The sequence below is a fragment of the Rhincodon typus genome, chromosome 12 (genome assembly GCF_021869965.1).
Source record: "Rhincodon typus isolate 14 chromosome 12, sRhiTyp1.1, whole genome shotgun sequence".
NCBI classification, from domain to species: Eukaryota; Metazoa; Chordata; class Chondrichthyes; order Orectolobiformes; family Rhincodontidae; genus Rhincodon; species Rhincodon typus.
Genome location: NC_063343.1, coordinates 30,463,041 through 30,481,568, shown reverse-complemented (window position 1 = coordinate 30,481,568; position 18,528 = coordinate 30,463,041). Strand labels below are relative to the sequence as shown.

Here is an 18,528-nt window from a genome sequence, read left to right as displayed (position 1 = left end):
AATGAAATCGACTGACTGTTCAGTGTTGAGTCTCTGACAATTGCGATTTTTGCTTTGGAGATGACAAATCTACACGATACATTACACTACACAAATTAAAAGCTTCTCTGAATGCACTACCCAAACCTGTGACATCTGATGCCTAGAAGAACAAATAAAACAGGTGGATGGGTACAGAACCATCTGGAATTTCCTTCCAAGTCACACAGTATGGTCTTGGATTTTGCTGTTCCGACTTCGTCACTGGGTCAGTATTTTGGGACATAATACCTAACTGCACATCAACTACAGCAATTCAAGAAGTTAGCTCATTATCACCTTCTCAAAAGGCAGTTAGGGATGGGCAATAAACACCAGCCTTGCCAATGAACAAACAAAAACAAGCCAAAATGATTATGTATTGTATCTAATTTTTAAATGCAATGCAACAAACAACTTCATATGTTAATAATTCTGCTTCAACCTCATGCATTTCTTTTTCTGGAGGATAGATTATACACACACGCTACACAAATCAGCTTTTAACAGCATCTTGTACAATGTCCATGCTTATGCAACATACCTTTTCAGCCCATGCCCAAAGGCCTATTCCAAGAAATGCTGCGCCCAGCAACTGCAAAACATAAAGAGGATAAAATAACACATTAGTTAGGTACGGTAGACATCCATAAACATATTTCAACAAACATCAAGTCTTTGGAGTTGGTGTGTGTACGTATGGCAAAAATTAGTGAATAATCTACAAGTACACAATACTCCCTTCCCCAACCATTTGTATTACATTCTCATTTTATGATAAAGGAGCAGAATTCATGAATTGGAAATGGTTCTTCCCAGTTTCTAGTTTTAAAAAAAAGCGCCCTCACGCTTCAGCTACTCTCTGTTGTTATTTATCTCCATGGTGGTGTGTATGACTGGTTTTCACAGTCAATTGTTTCCTAAAGACCAGTAGGCTGCTCAACCTAAAAAGGCCTTGAAATTATATTTCCAGAAATCATTTCCAATCATAGAATCTTTGACTAGCCCTTTGCCTAAATTACAACAGTAACTATAATTCATAAGAATGACTCTGGCCTTGAAGGCAGCTGCAGAATCCTGTGGGTACAAAGTGTCCTACTCGAATGCAAATTCTTTCTTTCTTTCTTTCTTTCTTTCTTTCTTTCTTTCATTCTATTCTTCTAGAGGAACCTTTAGATGTGTGTGACAAAAAAAAACAGGATTTATCCAGTATGGGACAAGTAACAAATTAACTGCCAATACACAGAAAATGTTTTAACTCCCTATACCAATGAATCTGCCTCTTTTCACATTTGAGGAGAAGGATAGGTCAAAGTGGAATACAGAGACAAAAAGGAAAAAAAGAGGGACTGTCACAAGAACAATAAAGACAGACACTCCGTTAACTCTCTCTTAAGCAGTGCCAACACTACTACATCAGAAAGGTTCCGTTTAGATATATGGCAAACTATATTCTACTTGAATTGCAATAATCTGTATTTATATTAAATGTCTTTCACTTTTACTGTAAAAGAAAATGTATAATCACAGAAATCCATCTTTTCACCACACCAATGCAGCCATTTATGAAGATAGCTCACCAGCACTGGACATAGACAATAAATGCTCTCCTGCTCAGTGACATCCACACTTCATGAATAAAAATCTCCCTATAATGGTTTTATTCTCTCCATTGAGTGAGACAAGATATTTAACACCTGTTTCTGATCGTCATGCAGATATCAGCTGATCAACTCAACCAGGCTGTACAATTTGAGCAGATTTAATTAAAAAGAGGTAGCACAGTTTATTTTAATTCATAGATGCAGGAATTCAAGAACTATCAATGGCAGAATCAGCAGATGAAAGATGTAATAAAGAAATAAAAACAAGGGTAGCAATGACAAAATGATAGATGGAGGGACAGGTAGTGTTGAGGAAGCAAGGAGGCTGCAGAAGGACTTGGACACGGCAGACAAGAAGAAAAAGTAGCAGCAGATGGAATACAATATAGGAAAGTGTGAGGTTATGCACTTTGAAAGTAAGAAGAGAGGGATAGACTATTTTCTGATTGGAAAAAGGCTTCAGAAATCTGAAGTACAAAGGGACTTGGGAGTGTTAGTTCAGGATTCTCTTAAGGTTAACATGCAGGTTCAGTTAATGGTTAGGAAAACAAATGCAATGTTAGCATTCATTTCAAGAGGGTGAGAACACAAGAGCAGAAATGTACTGCTCAGGCTATATAGGGCTCTGGTCAGACCACGTTTGGAATACTGTGAGCAGTTTTGAGCCTTGTATCTAAGGAAGGATGTGTGGATGTTGGAGGGGGTCTAGAGGAGGTTTACAAAAATGATCCCAGGATGTAGGGCTTGTCATATGAGGGGCATAGAATCGTAGAATCCCTACAGTGCAGAAACAGGCCATTCAGGCCAACAAGTCCACACTGAATCTCTGAACAACATCCCACCCAGACCCATTCTCCTACTCTTTCCCTGTAACACTGCATTTCCCATGGCTAATACACCTACCTACACATTCCTGGACACTATGGGCAATTTAGCAATCCAACTAACCTACACATCTTTGGACTGAGAGAGGAAACAGGAGCACCCAGAAGATAGCCACACAGACATGAGGAAAACATACAAACTTCACACGGACAGTCGCCCCAAGGGTAGAATCAACCAGGGTTCCTGGTGCTGTGAGGCAGCAGTGCTAACCACTGCGCCACTGTGTCACCCCAAGTTGAGGACTTCGGGTCCGTACGTGGAGTTCAGAAGGATGAGGGGGATCTGACTGAAATGTACAGACCCGTGGAGATGTTTTCACTAGTAGGATAAACTTGAACCCGAGGGCACAGCCTCAGACTGAAGGGACAACCCTTTAAAACCTAGATGAGAAGGAATTTCTTCAGCCAGAGGGTAGATAATCTGTGGAACTCGTTGCTGCAGAGGGCTATGGAGGCCAAGTCACTGAGCGTATTTAAAGACAGATCTAAATAGGTTCTTGATTTGCAAGGGGACCAAGAGTTACAGGGAGAAGGCAGGAGAATGGGATTGAGAAATATATCAGCTATGATCAAACTCAATGGGCTGAATGGTCTAATGGCTGAATGCTCCTATTCATTATGGTCTTATGGTCAATGGAACAAACCATATTTAGTAAAACAATACTTGTTAGCTAGAAAACTCAATAAATGCCTTGTGAAGAGTTTGAATGGAAGTGTCGTTTTATATATGTTTAAGACACGGACCTGACGGAGGTCAGAGACTAAATTGTTCAACAGCTTTGAAATGAGGGGAATGAAAGCGATCTGCTAGACAGAAAAAAGTAATGAATGAATCACTGTACAGAGTGAAAGAACAGAAAAAGTAATTGAACATAATTTGGAAAAAGACAAATTGGCGAGGACACATCTCAAGCAAAAATAGCATTGTTAGGAACATAATGGAGTGAAAATTTCAAGGAAACAAAGATGAAAAGAAAGATTAAATGTTAGGGGACTTGAAAATTAAAGGAAATTATTGGCAAATGAAACGAATGACACCAGATGGATAAGGAAAGTCTACAATGAGCCAAAGACTTGCCTCTGGGCAAAGCATACAAGACGACTACTGGAGCACGAAACATATAGAAAATGATTTTATCTTACAATAACTTAAAAATGTTCTTTTTGCTTATCTAAAAAAAAAATATTTAAACCCATAGAGTCAGAGTCATACACCACGAAACAGACATTTCGATCCAACTCATCCATGCCAACCAAACTTCTCAAACCAGTCCCACTTACCTGCGTTTGGCCCATATCCCTCTAACTCTTTTCTATTCATATACCAGTCCAAATGTCTTTAAAATGTTGTAACTGTACCAGTATCTACCACTTCTTCTGGCAGTTCATTCCACATATGAACCACCTTGTGTATAAAAGAATTGCCCCTCAGGTCCCCTTTTAATCATTCCCTAATGTTAAAAATCTGCCCCCTAGTTTTGAATTCACCCATCCTACGGAAAAGACCATTGCTATTCACTTGATCTATGCCCCTCATTGGAAAAATATATGCAGTGCCCAAGGGCACCTACCTGGCTTTTAATTTCCAAACCTGATATTTTCATAGAGATAAATTTGCAGAATAAAACCATTTGCTTTCAATTAGATGCAGAGTTAACTATTATTACAAAAGCGAGTGCAATATCTTTTGCATTCAAATGTTGAAAAGAAAATATTGCAAAAACAAATCGAGTCAAAGTCGACTGGAAACGTTGTATACAATTGCATTCTAGTTGAATCAAACATCGAATTGTTTGTGAAACACCAGTTTTACTTTTACTGTAAAAGTGCTGAATGCATTTTAGGAAGTATTGATTCTTCTTTGGGAAATGCCAATATTGAAAATTACTGTCCTAACGGAGATACTGCTTGTCCCAAATATTTTGTATACAAGACAAAATTTCCAGCTTCATAATCTTGTGTTATGGTTGTAATGTATTATAAATCACTTTAACCCTTTAATCACATATGTCATCTTCTTAGGTTGGCCTTTAAGATCAAGGATGACTTTTCTGCATTCCAATGTGAAAGGTCCCAGAGATGACAGAATAGTCCAATGCTGGATCTGCAAACCCTCCTCCAGGTGGGGTACTCTGGGATTCACATACTCCTCCTACTGCATGTGCTTGTTCCCATCCGAGCCTGTCAGAAGAGTTCAAAAGTGTTGGCCTTTTCACAGTTGCCTCTTCAAAACGGATGTCTTGGATCAGAGATTCCTATGAGTCGGCGGGGGACAATGCATTTTTTCCATTCATGGAATTGAGGACATGCTTGAGCATTTCTTTTGCCCTTCTGGTAACTGCTTGCCATGACAGAGCTGATTGCAAACAGATTGTTTCAGAAGTCTTGTGTTAGTCATGAGGGTGATGTGGTCCACCATTGCCGCTAGGTGATTGTAACCAGTTCATCAATACTGGGGTGGGATGGTGGTGTTGCTGTCATTAGCTTGAGAGAGGGAACCAATACCAGTATTGGAGTACCTATCCTGACCAGTGTATTTACAGGTTTCTATGCAGGTATCACTTTATATTTCTCAAGGGTTTTGAGGTTGTATTTTCCAAAACTCCTTTGATTTGGGATGCACCCATTACATTGGAAGATAGCGAATGTAACTTTTTTGTCCACAAAGGTAAAAGGTGACACAAAAAAGGAAATTATAGGCCAGGTAGCTTAACATCTGACAAAGGGAAAAATGTTAGAAGCAATTATTAAAAAAAGTTTAGCAAGGCATCTGCATAATTGTAAAGGCAATCAGGTTGAGTCAACATTGGTCAAATATAATTTGAGGGTGGTATAGAATATTCTAACAATGGCTAAAAAGCTAAGAGGTAAAGAAAGAGTATAAAAGAAAGCTAACCAGAAATGGACTAAGAGATAATTTAAAAAAAAAGTTTCTATACATATTTAAACAAGAACGAACAGTAAAAAGAGAGCAAAGGATGAACCGAGAGGAGAGTTGATAACTGAAAAGAAGGAAATGGCAGATGAATTGAACAAACTATTTTGCATCACTCCACACAATTAGAGGATGAGCAAAATCCCAGAAGCAACAGTATAGCAGGACCTCAGGAAATTACACAACCACCAAAGGAGTGGTACCGAATAAATTATAAGACGAGATGTGGGCTGACAAGTGCGCAGGTCTTGATGGATTTCATTCTAGAGTCTTAAAAGAAAAAACGATAGTAGCTGGAGCTAGTTGGTGCACCGGTTTTAATTTTCCAAAACTCCTTTGATTTGGGATGGACCCATTACATCGGAAGATAGCGAATGTAACTTTTTTGTCCACAAAGGTAAAAGGTGACACAAAAAAGGAAATTATAGGCCAGGTAGCTTAACAACTGACAAAGGGAAAAATGTTAGAAGCAATTATTAAAAAAAGTTTAGCAAGGCATCTGCATAGTTGTAAAGGCAGTCAGATTGAGTCAACATTGGTCAAATATAATTTCCCTTTCACAAGCCAATCTACTGGAGTTCTTTGAAACTGTAACTTGTGCAGTGGGTAAAGGAGAACTAACAGATGTACAGTACATTGATTTTCAAAAGACATTTGATAAGATGTTAGCAAGGCTATTACTGAAACGAAAAGGTCATGGTGGCACTGCAGAAGAGTGACTAGCTAGCAGGAAGCAGACAGTAGGTACAACTGTATCAGAAATAGTAGGAACTGCAGACGCTGGAGAATCTGAGATAACAAGGTGTAGAGCTGGATGAACACAGCAGGCCAAGCAGTATCATAGGAGCAGGAAGGCTGACGTTTCGGGCCTAGACCCTTCATCAGAATTGGGGGAGGGAAGGGGGTTCTGAAATAAATAGGGAGCAAGGGGGAGGCGGATAGAAGATGAATGGAGGAAAAGATAGGTGGAGAGGAAACAGACAGGTCAAAGAGGCGGGGATGGAGCCAGTAATAGGTGCGTGTAGGTGGGGAGGTAGAGAGGAGATAGGTCAGTCCAGGGAGGACGGACAGGTCGAGGGGGCGGGATGAGGTTAGTAGGTAGGAAATGGGGGTGCGGCTTGAGGTGGGAGGAGGGGATTGGTGGGAGGAAGAACAGGTTAGGGAGGCGGGGATGAGTTGGGCTGGTTTTGGGATGCGGTAGGGGGAGGAGAGATTTTGAAGCTTATGAAATCCACATTGATACCATTGGGCTGCAGGGTTCCCAAGCGAATATGAGTTGCTGTTCCTGCAACCTTCGGGTGGCATCGTTGTGGCACTGCAGGAGGCCCAAGATGGACATGTCGTCTGAGGAATGGGAGGGGGAGTTGAAGTGGTTTGCGACTGGGAGGTGCAGTTGTTTATTGCGAACCGAGCGTACGTGTTCTGCAAAGCGGTCACCAAACCTCCGCTTGGTTTCCCCGATGTAGAGGAGGCCACAACGGGTACAGCAGATGCAGTATACCACATTAGCAGATGTGCAGGTAAACATCTGCTTGATGTGGAAAGTCTTCTTGGGGACTGGGATGCGGGTGAGGGATGAGGTGTGGGGGCAGGTGTAGCACTTCCTGCGGTTGCAGGGAAAAGTGCCGGGTGTGGTGGGGCTGGAGGGGAGTGTGGAGCGGACAAGGGAGTGACAGAGAGAGTGGTCCCTCCGGAAAGCAGATAAGGGTGGGGAGGGAAAAATGTCTTTGGTGGTGGGGTCGGATTGCAGATGGCGGAAGTGTCGGAGGATGATGCGTTGGATCCGGAGGTTGGTGGGGTGGTACGCGAGGACGAGGGGGATTCTTTTTTGGTTGTTATTGCGGGGACGGGGTGTGAGGGATGAGTTGCGGGAAATGCGGGAGACACAGTCGAGGGCGTTCTCGACCACTGAGGCGGGGGGGATGTTGCAGTCCTTGAAAAACGAGCACATCTGAGATGTACGGGAGTGGAATGTCTCATCCTGGGAGCAGGTGCGGCAGAGGCGAAGGAATTGGGAATAGGGGACCTGTCTGTTTCCTCTCCACTTATCTTCTCCTCTATCCATCTTCTATCTGCCTCCCCCTCTCTCCCTATTTATTTCAGAACTGCCTTCCCCTTCCCCAATTCTGATGAAGGGTCTAGGCCCGAAACATCAGCCTTCCTGCTCCTATGATGCTGCTTGGCCTGCTGTGTTCATCCAGCTCTACACCTTGTTAACTGGGTCATTTTCATATTGTCAACACACAAGTAGTGTACCATAAGCATCAGTGCTAGGACCTCAAATGTTTACTATGTATATAAATGTCTTGGATGAAGAGACAGAAGGAACGGCTGCCAATTTTCTGACAAAACAAAAATAGGTAGGAAAGCAAGTTGTGAAGCGGATTCAAGGAGGATATAAAAAATATTGATAGGTTAATCAGGAAAGTGATGGAAGGTATCATTAACAGGGTTGTCAAGCACCAGCAGAGCAATAATCTGCTTACTAATGCACAGTTTGAGTTCCAACAGCTCAGCAATACCTGCTCACAGATACATAGTTTGGGTTCCACCAGGGCCATTCAGCTCCTGATCTCATCACAGCCTTGGTTCAAACATGGTCAAAAGAACTGAATTCCAGAGGTGAGGTGAGAGTAACTTTTTCTTGACATCAAGGACCCTTAGCAAAACTAAAGTCAAGCAGTATCGGGGGGAAACTCTCTTGCTGGTTGGCACATAGAAAAGATGGTTGTGGTTGTTGGAAATCAGTCATCTCAGCTTCAGGACATTTCTGCAAGAGTTCCTCAGGGTGGTGTCTTAGGCCCAATTGTCCTTGCCTACTCCATCAAGATCCTATCCTCCACCATAAAAGATCAGAAGTGGGAATGTTTCCCAATGATTGCAAAATGCTCAGCACCACATGCAACTCCAAAAGCAGCTAATGTCCAAATGCAACAAGAGCTGGACAAAATCCACATGTGTGCTGACAAGTAGCAAGTAACATCATGCCACACAAATGTCAGGGAATGACCATCTCCAAGCAGTGACAATTTAAGCATCACCTCTTGACATTCAATGGCATGACCATTAACATTCCAAGATTACCACTGAGCAGAAACTGAACTCGACAAGCCATATGTGTACAGTGACTGTAACAGCTGGCCAGAGGCTAGGAGTCCTGCAGCAAGCAACTCACCTCTCGACTCCCCATAGCCTGTCCACCGTCCACAAAACACAAGTGAAGACTACGATGTAATCCCCCCTTGCCTGAATGAGTACAGCTCCAACAACAAAAGCAGCCTGACACCAACTGGAACAAAGCAGCCCACTTAATTGGCATCACATTCAAAACATGTACTCTCTCCACCAACAACATTCAGTAGCAGCTACATACATCATCTATAAAGATGCACTGCAAAAATTCACCAAAGATCATTAGACAACACTGTGCAAACCCACAGCCTCCACCATCTCACAAAGGTCAAGGGCAGCAGATACAAGAGAATAGCACCACCTGCAAGTTTCACTCGAAGCCACTCACCACCCTGATTTGGAAATGTGTGTTGCTGTTCCTTCAGTGGGTCAAAATCCTGGAATTCCCTCCCAAATACCCATGGGGATGTACCAACATTACATGGAATCCAGCAGTTCAAGGCAGCAGCTCACTACTACCTTCGAGGGCAGGCAAAGATGGGCAATAAATGCTGGCCCACCCAGTGATGCCCGTGAGCAAATTAAAAAGGAACCAAGTGGGCAAAGGCTTGGCAAATGGAGTATAATGCAGAAAAATGTGAAATTATCTATTTTGGCGAGAAGAATAAAAAAATTTTGATAAAAGTGATGACAGATATCAGAGCTCTGAGATGCAAAGGAACCTGGATACCCAAATACATGCTCTGCAAAAGGTTAATGTGGGGATTCAGCAAGCAATTAGAAAAGCTAATAGAATTTTGTATAGTGCAAAGGAGATTGTATACAAAAGCACAGGAGTCATGGTTCAGTTATACACAGCAGTGGTGAGACCACATCAAAGCTCTGCGCACAGCACTGGACACTATTTAAGGAAGGATGCAAACGTATTGAAGATAATTCACAGAAGGTTTACTAGATTAGCATCTGGAAATGAGCAGGTTATATTGGGAGGAAAATTTTGACATGCTAGGCTTGCACCCACTGAACTTCAGAAGAGTAAAACAAAATTCTGAGGGGTATTGACAGGGCAGATGTGAAGAGAGCGGTTCCTCTCATGAATCTAGAACTATTTAAAAATCAGTGTTTGTCCAATAAAACAGAGATTAGGCAATTTTTTCCTGCTCGCTGTTGAGTTTTTGGAACTCTCTTCCTGAACAAGGTGGTGGAAGTAGACTCCTTGAATATTTTTAAGACAGGCTCTTGTAAAGTAAGGGGTTGAAGGGTTATCAGGGGTAAGTGGAAATACGGATTTGAGGTTACAACCAGATTAGCCATGATCTTTAAATGGCAAAGCAGGCCCAAGGATTTGCTGCTCCTGCTTTGCACACACATACAAACACTGTCAAAGATTTTCCCACAGGGGTACAGGTGAATAGCCTCTGTGCTGTAACTTTTCCATAGTTCTGAGGATGGGCAATAAAATTTGTCTTTCCCAGAACAAATCTTAGGACAAAATGGTTTTCAGTACCCTTGACAATCATCTACCAAAGAATGTAGAAAATTCACTGACCTACCATTAAAAACTATCCCCAACAATATAAAATGTAACTCCCTATTCTTAAATCAAGAGAGTAAATCAACTGTGCTTTCAAGTAGTGCCTACCTCATTAATATCTAAACATCAAAGCCACTTGGTTCCTTAGATGATCTTAGGTGCAGATGGAAGAAATAAATTCATTTATTACTTTAATCAGCATTTACCAAGAATTGTCCAAAGAAGCTCAAACAAAACGGAGCTCAATTGGAGTTATACAGTTGGAATTTTACCTGACAAAGAGGATTGTGGTTGGAGATCAAACACTGCAATCGTAATAAATTGCTAGAATCACAGAAAATTTACAGCATATAAAGAAGCATTCAGTCCATCATGTCTGTACCGGTGGAATAAACTAGCCAATTTTAATCCCACTTCGTAGTACCTCGCCCTTAGCCTTGCAGTTTACAGCTGCAGGAGTTTTTAAGCATCATAAATTTTCTCAGATATCCTCAACTTCAATGATTGTCCTTTCATCATAACATTAGAAAACTGGATATTTGCTGACAACTGTACAATGTGATTACGGATGTATATGAAATGAAGCAGTTGTAGCCTATCTAAAGCAGGACCTGGACAACATCTCGACTTGAGGTGACGGAGGAGTTCACACCACTCAAGTGCTTGGCAATAATCACCATTTCCTGATCTTCAAAAAACATCACTGCTGCTGAGTCACGCATCAACATCATGAGGATTACTACTGATCAGAAACTTAATTCAAATCAGTTATATAAACAATCACAGCTATAAAAGTTGGATAGAAACTACATCATCTGAATAATGACTGTATAACCAATAAACTAATGGGGGGGATAAAATGTTCTGCAAGACTCAAGGTGGAATAAGATTGAGCCCTTATCACTCGCTGGGACTAAAGCTCAAGAAGCTGAAGACAAGGCAGACGAGAGCAGCATATTTGCTATGTATTCTTGCCATTAAATTCATCAACCTTTTCTGCCACTGACACATCATACGGACCACCTACAGAACACATTCAACAATACCTCCCAGAGCTAAGGCCTTTACAGAACATTGGAGCACCAGCTCAAAAGATCTCTTCAACTCAATCCTGAAGGAACTGCAGCCAAGTTGAAATTACCACCTTAAATAATAGGAGCACCAACATCACAAGAACTGAAACAGTTTATAACAACAGATCACTTCTTTCACAAAGCAATAAAAGGACAGGTAGTATCAGCAATTGAAGCAGTGTTGCCCACATCTCAAGAACAAATGAGAATTACTCAGAGAACTGTCAAACACACTTCTCCAGAGCAGATTCTATTCTTTAAGCCTTTATTTAATTGTACTCTTCCATTCTCATTCTGTTGTCCGAAAGGGTAACTTGACAATAAAACTAATAAATAACTGAACACCTCCTCTAGGGGAGACAGAAGTAATTTGTAAAATTTTGCTTCTTCATGACAGTTTCTCTTACATTAGTAAGGCCAAACAAATTAGATTAGCACTGGTTCAGGTACAGAATTCTTTGACGTTTGTGTCACATATAAACAGGGTGCTTTCCTTGCTCAGAGCATTGAGTATAGGAGTTAGGAAATCACGTTAAGGTTGTACAGGACATTGGTGAGGCCTCTTCTGGAATACTGTGTCCAGTTCTGGTCGCCCTATAATAGGGAGGATATTATTAAGCTGGAGAGTGTTCAGAAGAGATTTACCAGGATTTACCAGAGTTGCCAGATATGGAAGGTTTGAGTTACGAAGGAAGGCTGGATATGCTGGGAGTTTTTCCACTGGCGTATAGGAGGTTGAAAAGTGACCTTTTAGCAGCTTATAAAATCATGAGGGATACAGATAGGGTTAATGATAGTTGTCTTTTCCCCAGGATGGGGGATTTCAAGATCAGGGGCCAGATTTTTTATAGTGAGAGGAGAGAGATAAAAAAGACGACGACATGAGGGGCAATTTATTTTTGTTTTAACACAGAAGGTGGTTTGCAAGTGGAATGAGCTTCCGAAGGAAGTGGTGGATGCGGGCACAGTTACAACATCTAAAAGACACTTAGGTAAGTACATGAATAGGAAAGGTTTGGAGGGATATGGGTTAGGAGCAGACAGGTGGGACTAGTTTAGTTTGGGATTACGTTCGGCATGGACAGGTTAGACCGAAGGACCTGCTTCCATGCTGTAGGACTATGATTTTGTGGAACGAGTATCACCTCGAACTTCTGACGGCTCATCATTCTATTGCTCCACCTCACTCTTGTTCTGGCGTCTAAGTCCTTGGCTCCCACAGTGGTGAGTGAGAGCAGCTCATCTTTGAGTTTAATAATGTCACATCATAAATCACTGCTTTTTTTTTTAAAAGCAATCAGCTGAATATTGTGCTCTTGAAATTTACTTATTCTCTGGACCCAGCTTTTGTTTCTTTACTTGCCCAATTACATTTTGCTTTGAACCATCATCCCTTTCATATGATACCTTCCACAAAAGTCACAGATCTTCCTTTTGATTCTCCCCAACGTAAAGCCTGTTACGTGTTTTTTTTTCCCACAAAAAAGATCATCCGCCTGCAGCACTAACTCTGAATCCCTCTGCACTGATGCTGACTTAGCTGCTCAGTATTTCCAGGATTTTTGTGTTTAACTGTAAAACTCACAAAATTTGAATATAAAGAGCATAAATATTCTAATATGTTTTCTACTCTTCACTGTCAACTTTCCACTTGCTTTAACACCAATAGAATGAGCACGAAGTCATTTTGCAAAATGGAGCATATGAAATAAAATTACTTCTAACAATGAAGGTCAACATTATGATTTCCAAAGAACAACAGTCAGAATCTTAGAACTTAACCCTCAAAACACCAGAAAATGTCCACAAATCTCATTTCAGTAAACACAAGTTATTAGGCTTTACATACATTTATACTGCACATTGTGAAATGGAAATATTTTTCTAAAGTAATTTAGTAATATACTGGAAGTCTCTTAAGTAAAGCAAATTAAGTTTTTGTTAGTCGTAATTAAACAATTTAGGCATGACCTTATTCTTCAAAACTACCCTATAAATACCCCTTATTTAGAGTGGTATATCCAAATACATAGATCCATCTGCATTGCAATTATAGCACCACCTTTTTCAAAAGTGGTACAAGTAACTGAGTTGATTTCATCATACTGTACTGTACTACACACAGTATAAAATACTGGATTTCATGTGGAAACAATTAAAATCACTTCTCACATTTATTACTGGAGCTTTACCTAGATGCATACTGAATAATCCTTGGTAAACTAGTTCACAAGTACAAGTGAGAGCAGTTTTTGCCATCCTAGCTCTAAGTCCTTTGCCTCACTCACAAGGACTTTCATTTCTATTCGAAATGGAAGCTTAGAAAGAATTTTTTTTACAAAGTCCCCTCCCAAACAACACATCTGAAAAGACAGAAGCCAGATTTTGCTCATAAATTTGTTTAGACCTGGTGGGTAGAAACCTGAGTTAAGGCTCCTGATTACAGATTGGCATCCAGTAGCACACTTGTATTAAATGGTTATCAATGCTCCCCACCCTGAATCACATTGTTTCCTGCCTCTAGAATTTGGTTATTTAACGTAGTCCAGGCCAGTCTCTCATCTTACAATCTCCATAAACTTGAAGTGGCTGCTGGCTTTTGTAACCTCTAGATTTGACTATGGGGAGACTGGCCTCATATCTTCCATCCAACATGAAAACCTCTGTCATCTATTGCAACAGGTCCCATTTATTCATCACACCTAGACTTATTAGAATAACCAACCTATCCATTAGGATAATGAAAGCTGTGGCCACGGAAGCAGCATTCACATCAAAGCCCGTTATCAGACGGTTAGTTAGCCTATAAATCCTTCCACTACTTCACTCTATTCTCCAAAGAAAAAAGGTTGTTTTGTGTATGCATAATCGGTTCTTTGACATTAGGGATAAGCTCCATGGCTGTCCTTCAGGGACTGAATGTTTCCTTTGTTCCTCAAATAGCCAGAAATGAACAGTACTCATCATACAGTCCGATGAAAATACTGCACAGTGTCAGCATAATTTGAACAAATAGTTTGATTTGTATGTTCTTCTCTATAGAGTTCAACATTTTAGTTAATAACTACTGCTCCATTTTTTCTCAGCATGTATAACAGTGCATAAGTACTAATCTTCTAGATCTCCAGCAATTATTTCAGACTCATTTTACAGTGTTGTTTTCTGTCAATTTTTTAATCTGCATTGATATTTTAAGTAAGGAAATAGTGCATCAGCAGGTGACAGCATTCATAATTGTCTGGACTTGTGAAGGAAACACTTGCACTCGTAAAGCACCATTCACAACCTTTGGCTATAAAGTGCTTTGGCACATCATACAAAGTACTTTTAACTCTAGTTACTGTTGCAACATAGGAAACACAGCGATCAACTGCTGGACAAGGTTCCAGAAGCAGCAATGTGAGAATCTATTTTTGAGATGTTGATTGAGGGATAAACATTGCCTAGGATTTCAGAAAACTTCACTGATCTTGAAAATATTGCTTTGGGGTCTTTTACTCAGCACAGTATTCACATATTCCATTGCAGTCCAAAGGGAAGTCTCAGAGTGCAACTTGAGTCCACAACTTTCTGACTCAAAGGCAAGGTGTGCTACCTACTGAGGCATAGCTCATACTACAAACTTTTGTATGAAATCCCATGCCCATCTGGTGTGGCACAAAATGCATTATAAATGATGTGGAACAAAGTACTTTTTAATAAAGCATTTCTTAAACATAAGCATCACAACGACAGTATCATTGTTTGTTAATAAACTGAAACAAACAAAGAATTATCAGCCTTAGCAAATGCATACAGTGACAGCCCTAACTATATGCCTTCCTACTCTAATCCTCAAAAGAACCAGAGTCTCTCGACCCAGATCAAGTACCACAATGATCCAGATCTTCCTGCAGATTTAGAATTATTATCTAGTTTCACTGTATTCTTACAAAGTTGATAAGGTTCAATCCAGTTTGAAATTGCCAGCATTACCACCATTGGGTCTTCATTACAAGGCTAGGTATCTTAAAAGTCTTAAATTATCTTCCAGTATTTCGCTAGCAAGAATGGAGAACACACACACTTGTTTCCAGATTGCAAGGTTTATCGTGTTTACTGCTTCATGACATAATAACATAAATCAACACTAAACACTATTCAAATCCAAACACTGATTATGGATCAATGAAACCCCACAAATAATTCAACAAGTCTGTCCAGTTTTATGCAGTCATGCTTCTTCGTATGTTTATACTCATTTTTAAATCCTATGGCTCTTCAAAGCATTATCTTGTGTCCACGTGCTCAAGATTGTCAAGGAACTAAAGCACAATCTGTTACTGCCCACTATTACCTCTAAGGAAAAAAAAATCACTTTGTGTCTTCACCATTTTAAATCACCAACCAGCTTGTTTTTAATCCTTACCTAATAATTACCTATCATCTAAACATGTGCATTCACACTTATGGAGATAACCCATTAATTGCTGTGAACAACTGAAGTAACATGTTGTTTGATGAGATCCACTAGTCATTGGGATGTATGCCTGCATAACTGACATTACACAAGCAAAGAAATTTAGAAAAGACATCACTTGTGTTGTAGGTAAACCACCTTTCTAGCTTGATAGGAGCATTCTGTTAGCAGAAAATTCTACTATTCTGTAGCAACACAAATGGCAGAGTAAAACAGCTAATTTCACCCATTGCATAAATTTAAAGGGATGTACACCATTGCATATCCCTGTATTGTTCACACTCTGCCCTCTGCAAACTAAAGTAACATGCCCAGGAAATGCACCTCTTTCAATTAAATAAAAGCTTGGAGAAAAGTTGGTGCATTCTCCAGTTCATTTCCTTGACCAATCAGCATTCTTTTTCCCACACAGTATAAATTTTTGCTCCCTTTGAAATTTGGTATTTCTGTATCAGTCCTGATGAGTGCAAGATGAAGAGCTTCGTCAACATGTCCTTTCTTTTTCCCTCACCAATACTAAAGTTTTGTACTAACACGTGACCAAAATATTGTATATTCACATCATTAGGACAGAAAGTAGACAAACTTTGGGAAAAAAAAGACTGACAGAAAACATAAGAGAGGGACCTAGAGGAGAAAACGGATGACAGATACATGGGACTGGACGCAGTTGATGTATGAGGAATGTGCACCCATTGCCATGGGTGTCTAATCTACTGGGAATATGATGTTAACAAACAAAAAGAAAAATGAATAAATTGACAAAAGTTTCTAGGTTAGAGAAACAGATCTTCTCCTTACTGTTACAGAAGAGCTGAACAAAAAAAAAACACATTTGGATTTAGAAATCATTGCGGAAAGACAAGTAGTGCTAAAGCAGTGCTATAACAACCTTCAAAACCTTGTTACTTGTAATGTCTCACTCAGAGATAATAAGAACTGCCGATGCTGGAGTCAGAGATAACACAGTGTGGAGCTGGATGAACACAGCAGGCCAGGCAGCATCAGAGGAGCAGGAAAGCTGACGTTTTGGGTCCATTTCTGAAGAAGGGTCCCGGCCTGAAAAGTCAGCTTTCCTGCTCCTCTGATGCTGCCTGGCCTGCTGTGTTCCTCCAGCTCCACGCTGTGTTATTTGTAATGTCTCTCTTCTTTGTCTTTTAATGTGACATTTTAATTAAAATCTAGTATCTAAAATCTATTAAGAACCTAATGATTAAGCAGCACCATTTCTTGGCAATACATTTTATAGAAACAAGGAGCATATACAAGGACGTGCATCCTAATCATAACCAAAGGCTACTGTTGTTGCAAAACTGATTCACAAATTGAACACATTGCAAACTACTGTTAGAAGCATTTTTTAAAATCAGACAACAAGTTTTAAAGGCTGTCCAAAAAACTGTTTTATAAAGCTATTAGCTCATTAGCTTGCATCCACTAGCTTAAAATTGGACAGTAGTCATATCAACAAGTGACTAAATGTAAATTATTTTTATTTCCAAAGTGAAGTTACACTTTGCTGACCCAACATTTCAATCACCGCCAACCAGATCACTGTTAAGAGGTTGTTTACAGATATACAGTATTTAATCGATTTTTCTTAAATCAGATTTCTTCTGTCCATTTGTCTTGTAGAATTAAAATCAAACACAAGTAGCAGCAATGAATGGATCAGTCAACGAGCAAGCCGTTTGGGGCAACTGATAGCAAGGAAACTAACTCAGAACAATAACGTTGGCAAAAGCGGTACCACAAAACTGGGCACCTTGCTGGGCTTTTATCAACCCTTTGCATTGATATTATTGGAAGCTGCTGCTATTACTATTGGCAAAATACTCTAAAATTCCGCCGTACCAACACAAATCGGTTTGCAGCGAGAGGGTTTGAAGAAGTTTTGATTATTGTTCTGACATGGTCCCGCAAACAAGGTAAAAGCACGGAGGATGGGAGTCAGACAAAAGGCTCTCGAGTGCTCGGTCACTCAGTGAAAACAACACCCTGCAAACACTCACCCAAAACACGATGTTGAAGCCGAACAGAACGTATTTAACACAGCAACTAACTTCGGGTCCTTTGAAATGTTTCCCGGACATGGTGATCTGGAAAAACTCAGGAGGGAGGAAGGGTTTTCTTTTTAGGATAAAACAAACGTTAAAAAAAAAACACCCCGAGAGGCGGACAGCCGCCTTCAGTGAAGCTCAGCAGCGAACGGGAGAAGCCAGTGTCCGAGGCCCGGCCACCGCATCAGGAGAGAGTGCGCCTGCACCGACATTGGCCTTCAGTCCGGGCAGAGAGGCGACCCCGCGCCGATCCCGCTCACAACTCCATGCGGTTAGTCCCCGGTCACCGACACAGCGGCCTCCCCCGGTACCGCCGCCGCCGCCGCCATCAACCAGCTCATCAGGGCGCATGCGCATTCAGCCCCGTGCGCGTGCCCCTCTCCGCCTGAGCGCGCGATGGAGGCGGAGGACGCGCGCGCAGTCTGCTCCTGGGAGCTGCAGGAGGCAGAGTGTTACCCTCTGTCGGTCTGACTGAAGTAGGCAAGAGCAGCAGGCAGGCAGCCAGCCAGCCAGCACCCTCCTCCTCCCCCCCAAATCACACACAGGGGGCAGAAATGGATTTTTAAAAACCTCAGGAGATCGAACTGATGCGTTATATGCAACTTCGCAACATTTCGTCTGTTTTTCTTTCTCTCTTCCCCCTTGTTTTTTTTTAAATTTCAGATTTGCAGCAGCCGATTTTTCCCCTTTTCTAAAATAAAGCTCAAGGTCCGGTTAACCCATAACAGAACAGGGCGCCGGATGATACGCTAGTGTAAGGGAATTGGCACACGAATGTAATAAGTGACATTGAAAGAGTTAAAGCGATTACTTCGGTTGTTGAGTGATG

At 40.9% G+C, this 18,528-nt stretch overlaps 1 protein-coding gene across 1 annotated transcript in view; it reads right to left on the bottom strand.

Moving 5' to 3' along the window:
• The window catches only part of LOC109936743 (tetraspanin-17), a 49,978-nt gene extending 31,913 nt beyond the window's left edge, over nt 1-18,065 (bottom strand). Inside the window, exons 1-2 of the mRNA XM_048603651.1 lie at nt 17,652-18,065; nt 563-613 (exon numbers count right to left, since the gene is read on the bottom strand). Of these exons, the coding sequence (XP_048459608.1) occupies nt 563-613; nt 17,652-17,732 (132 nt within the window). The 5' untranslated portion in view covers nt 17,733-18,065. The remainder of the gene's footprint in view (nt 1-562; nt 614-17,651) is intronic.
• Between the last annotated feature and the right edge of the window lie 463 nt (nt 18,066-18,528).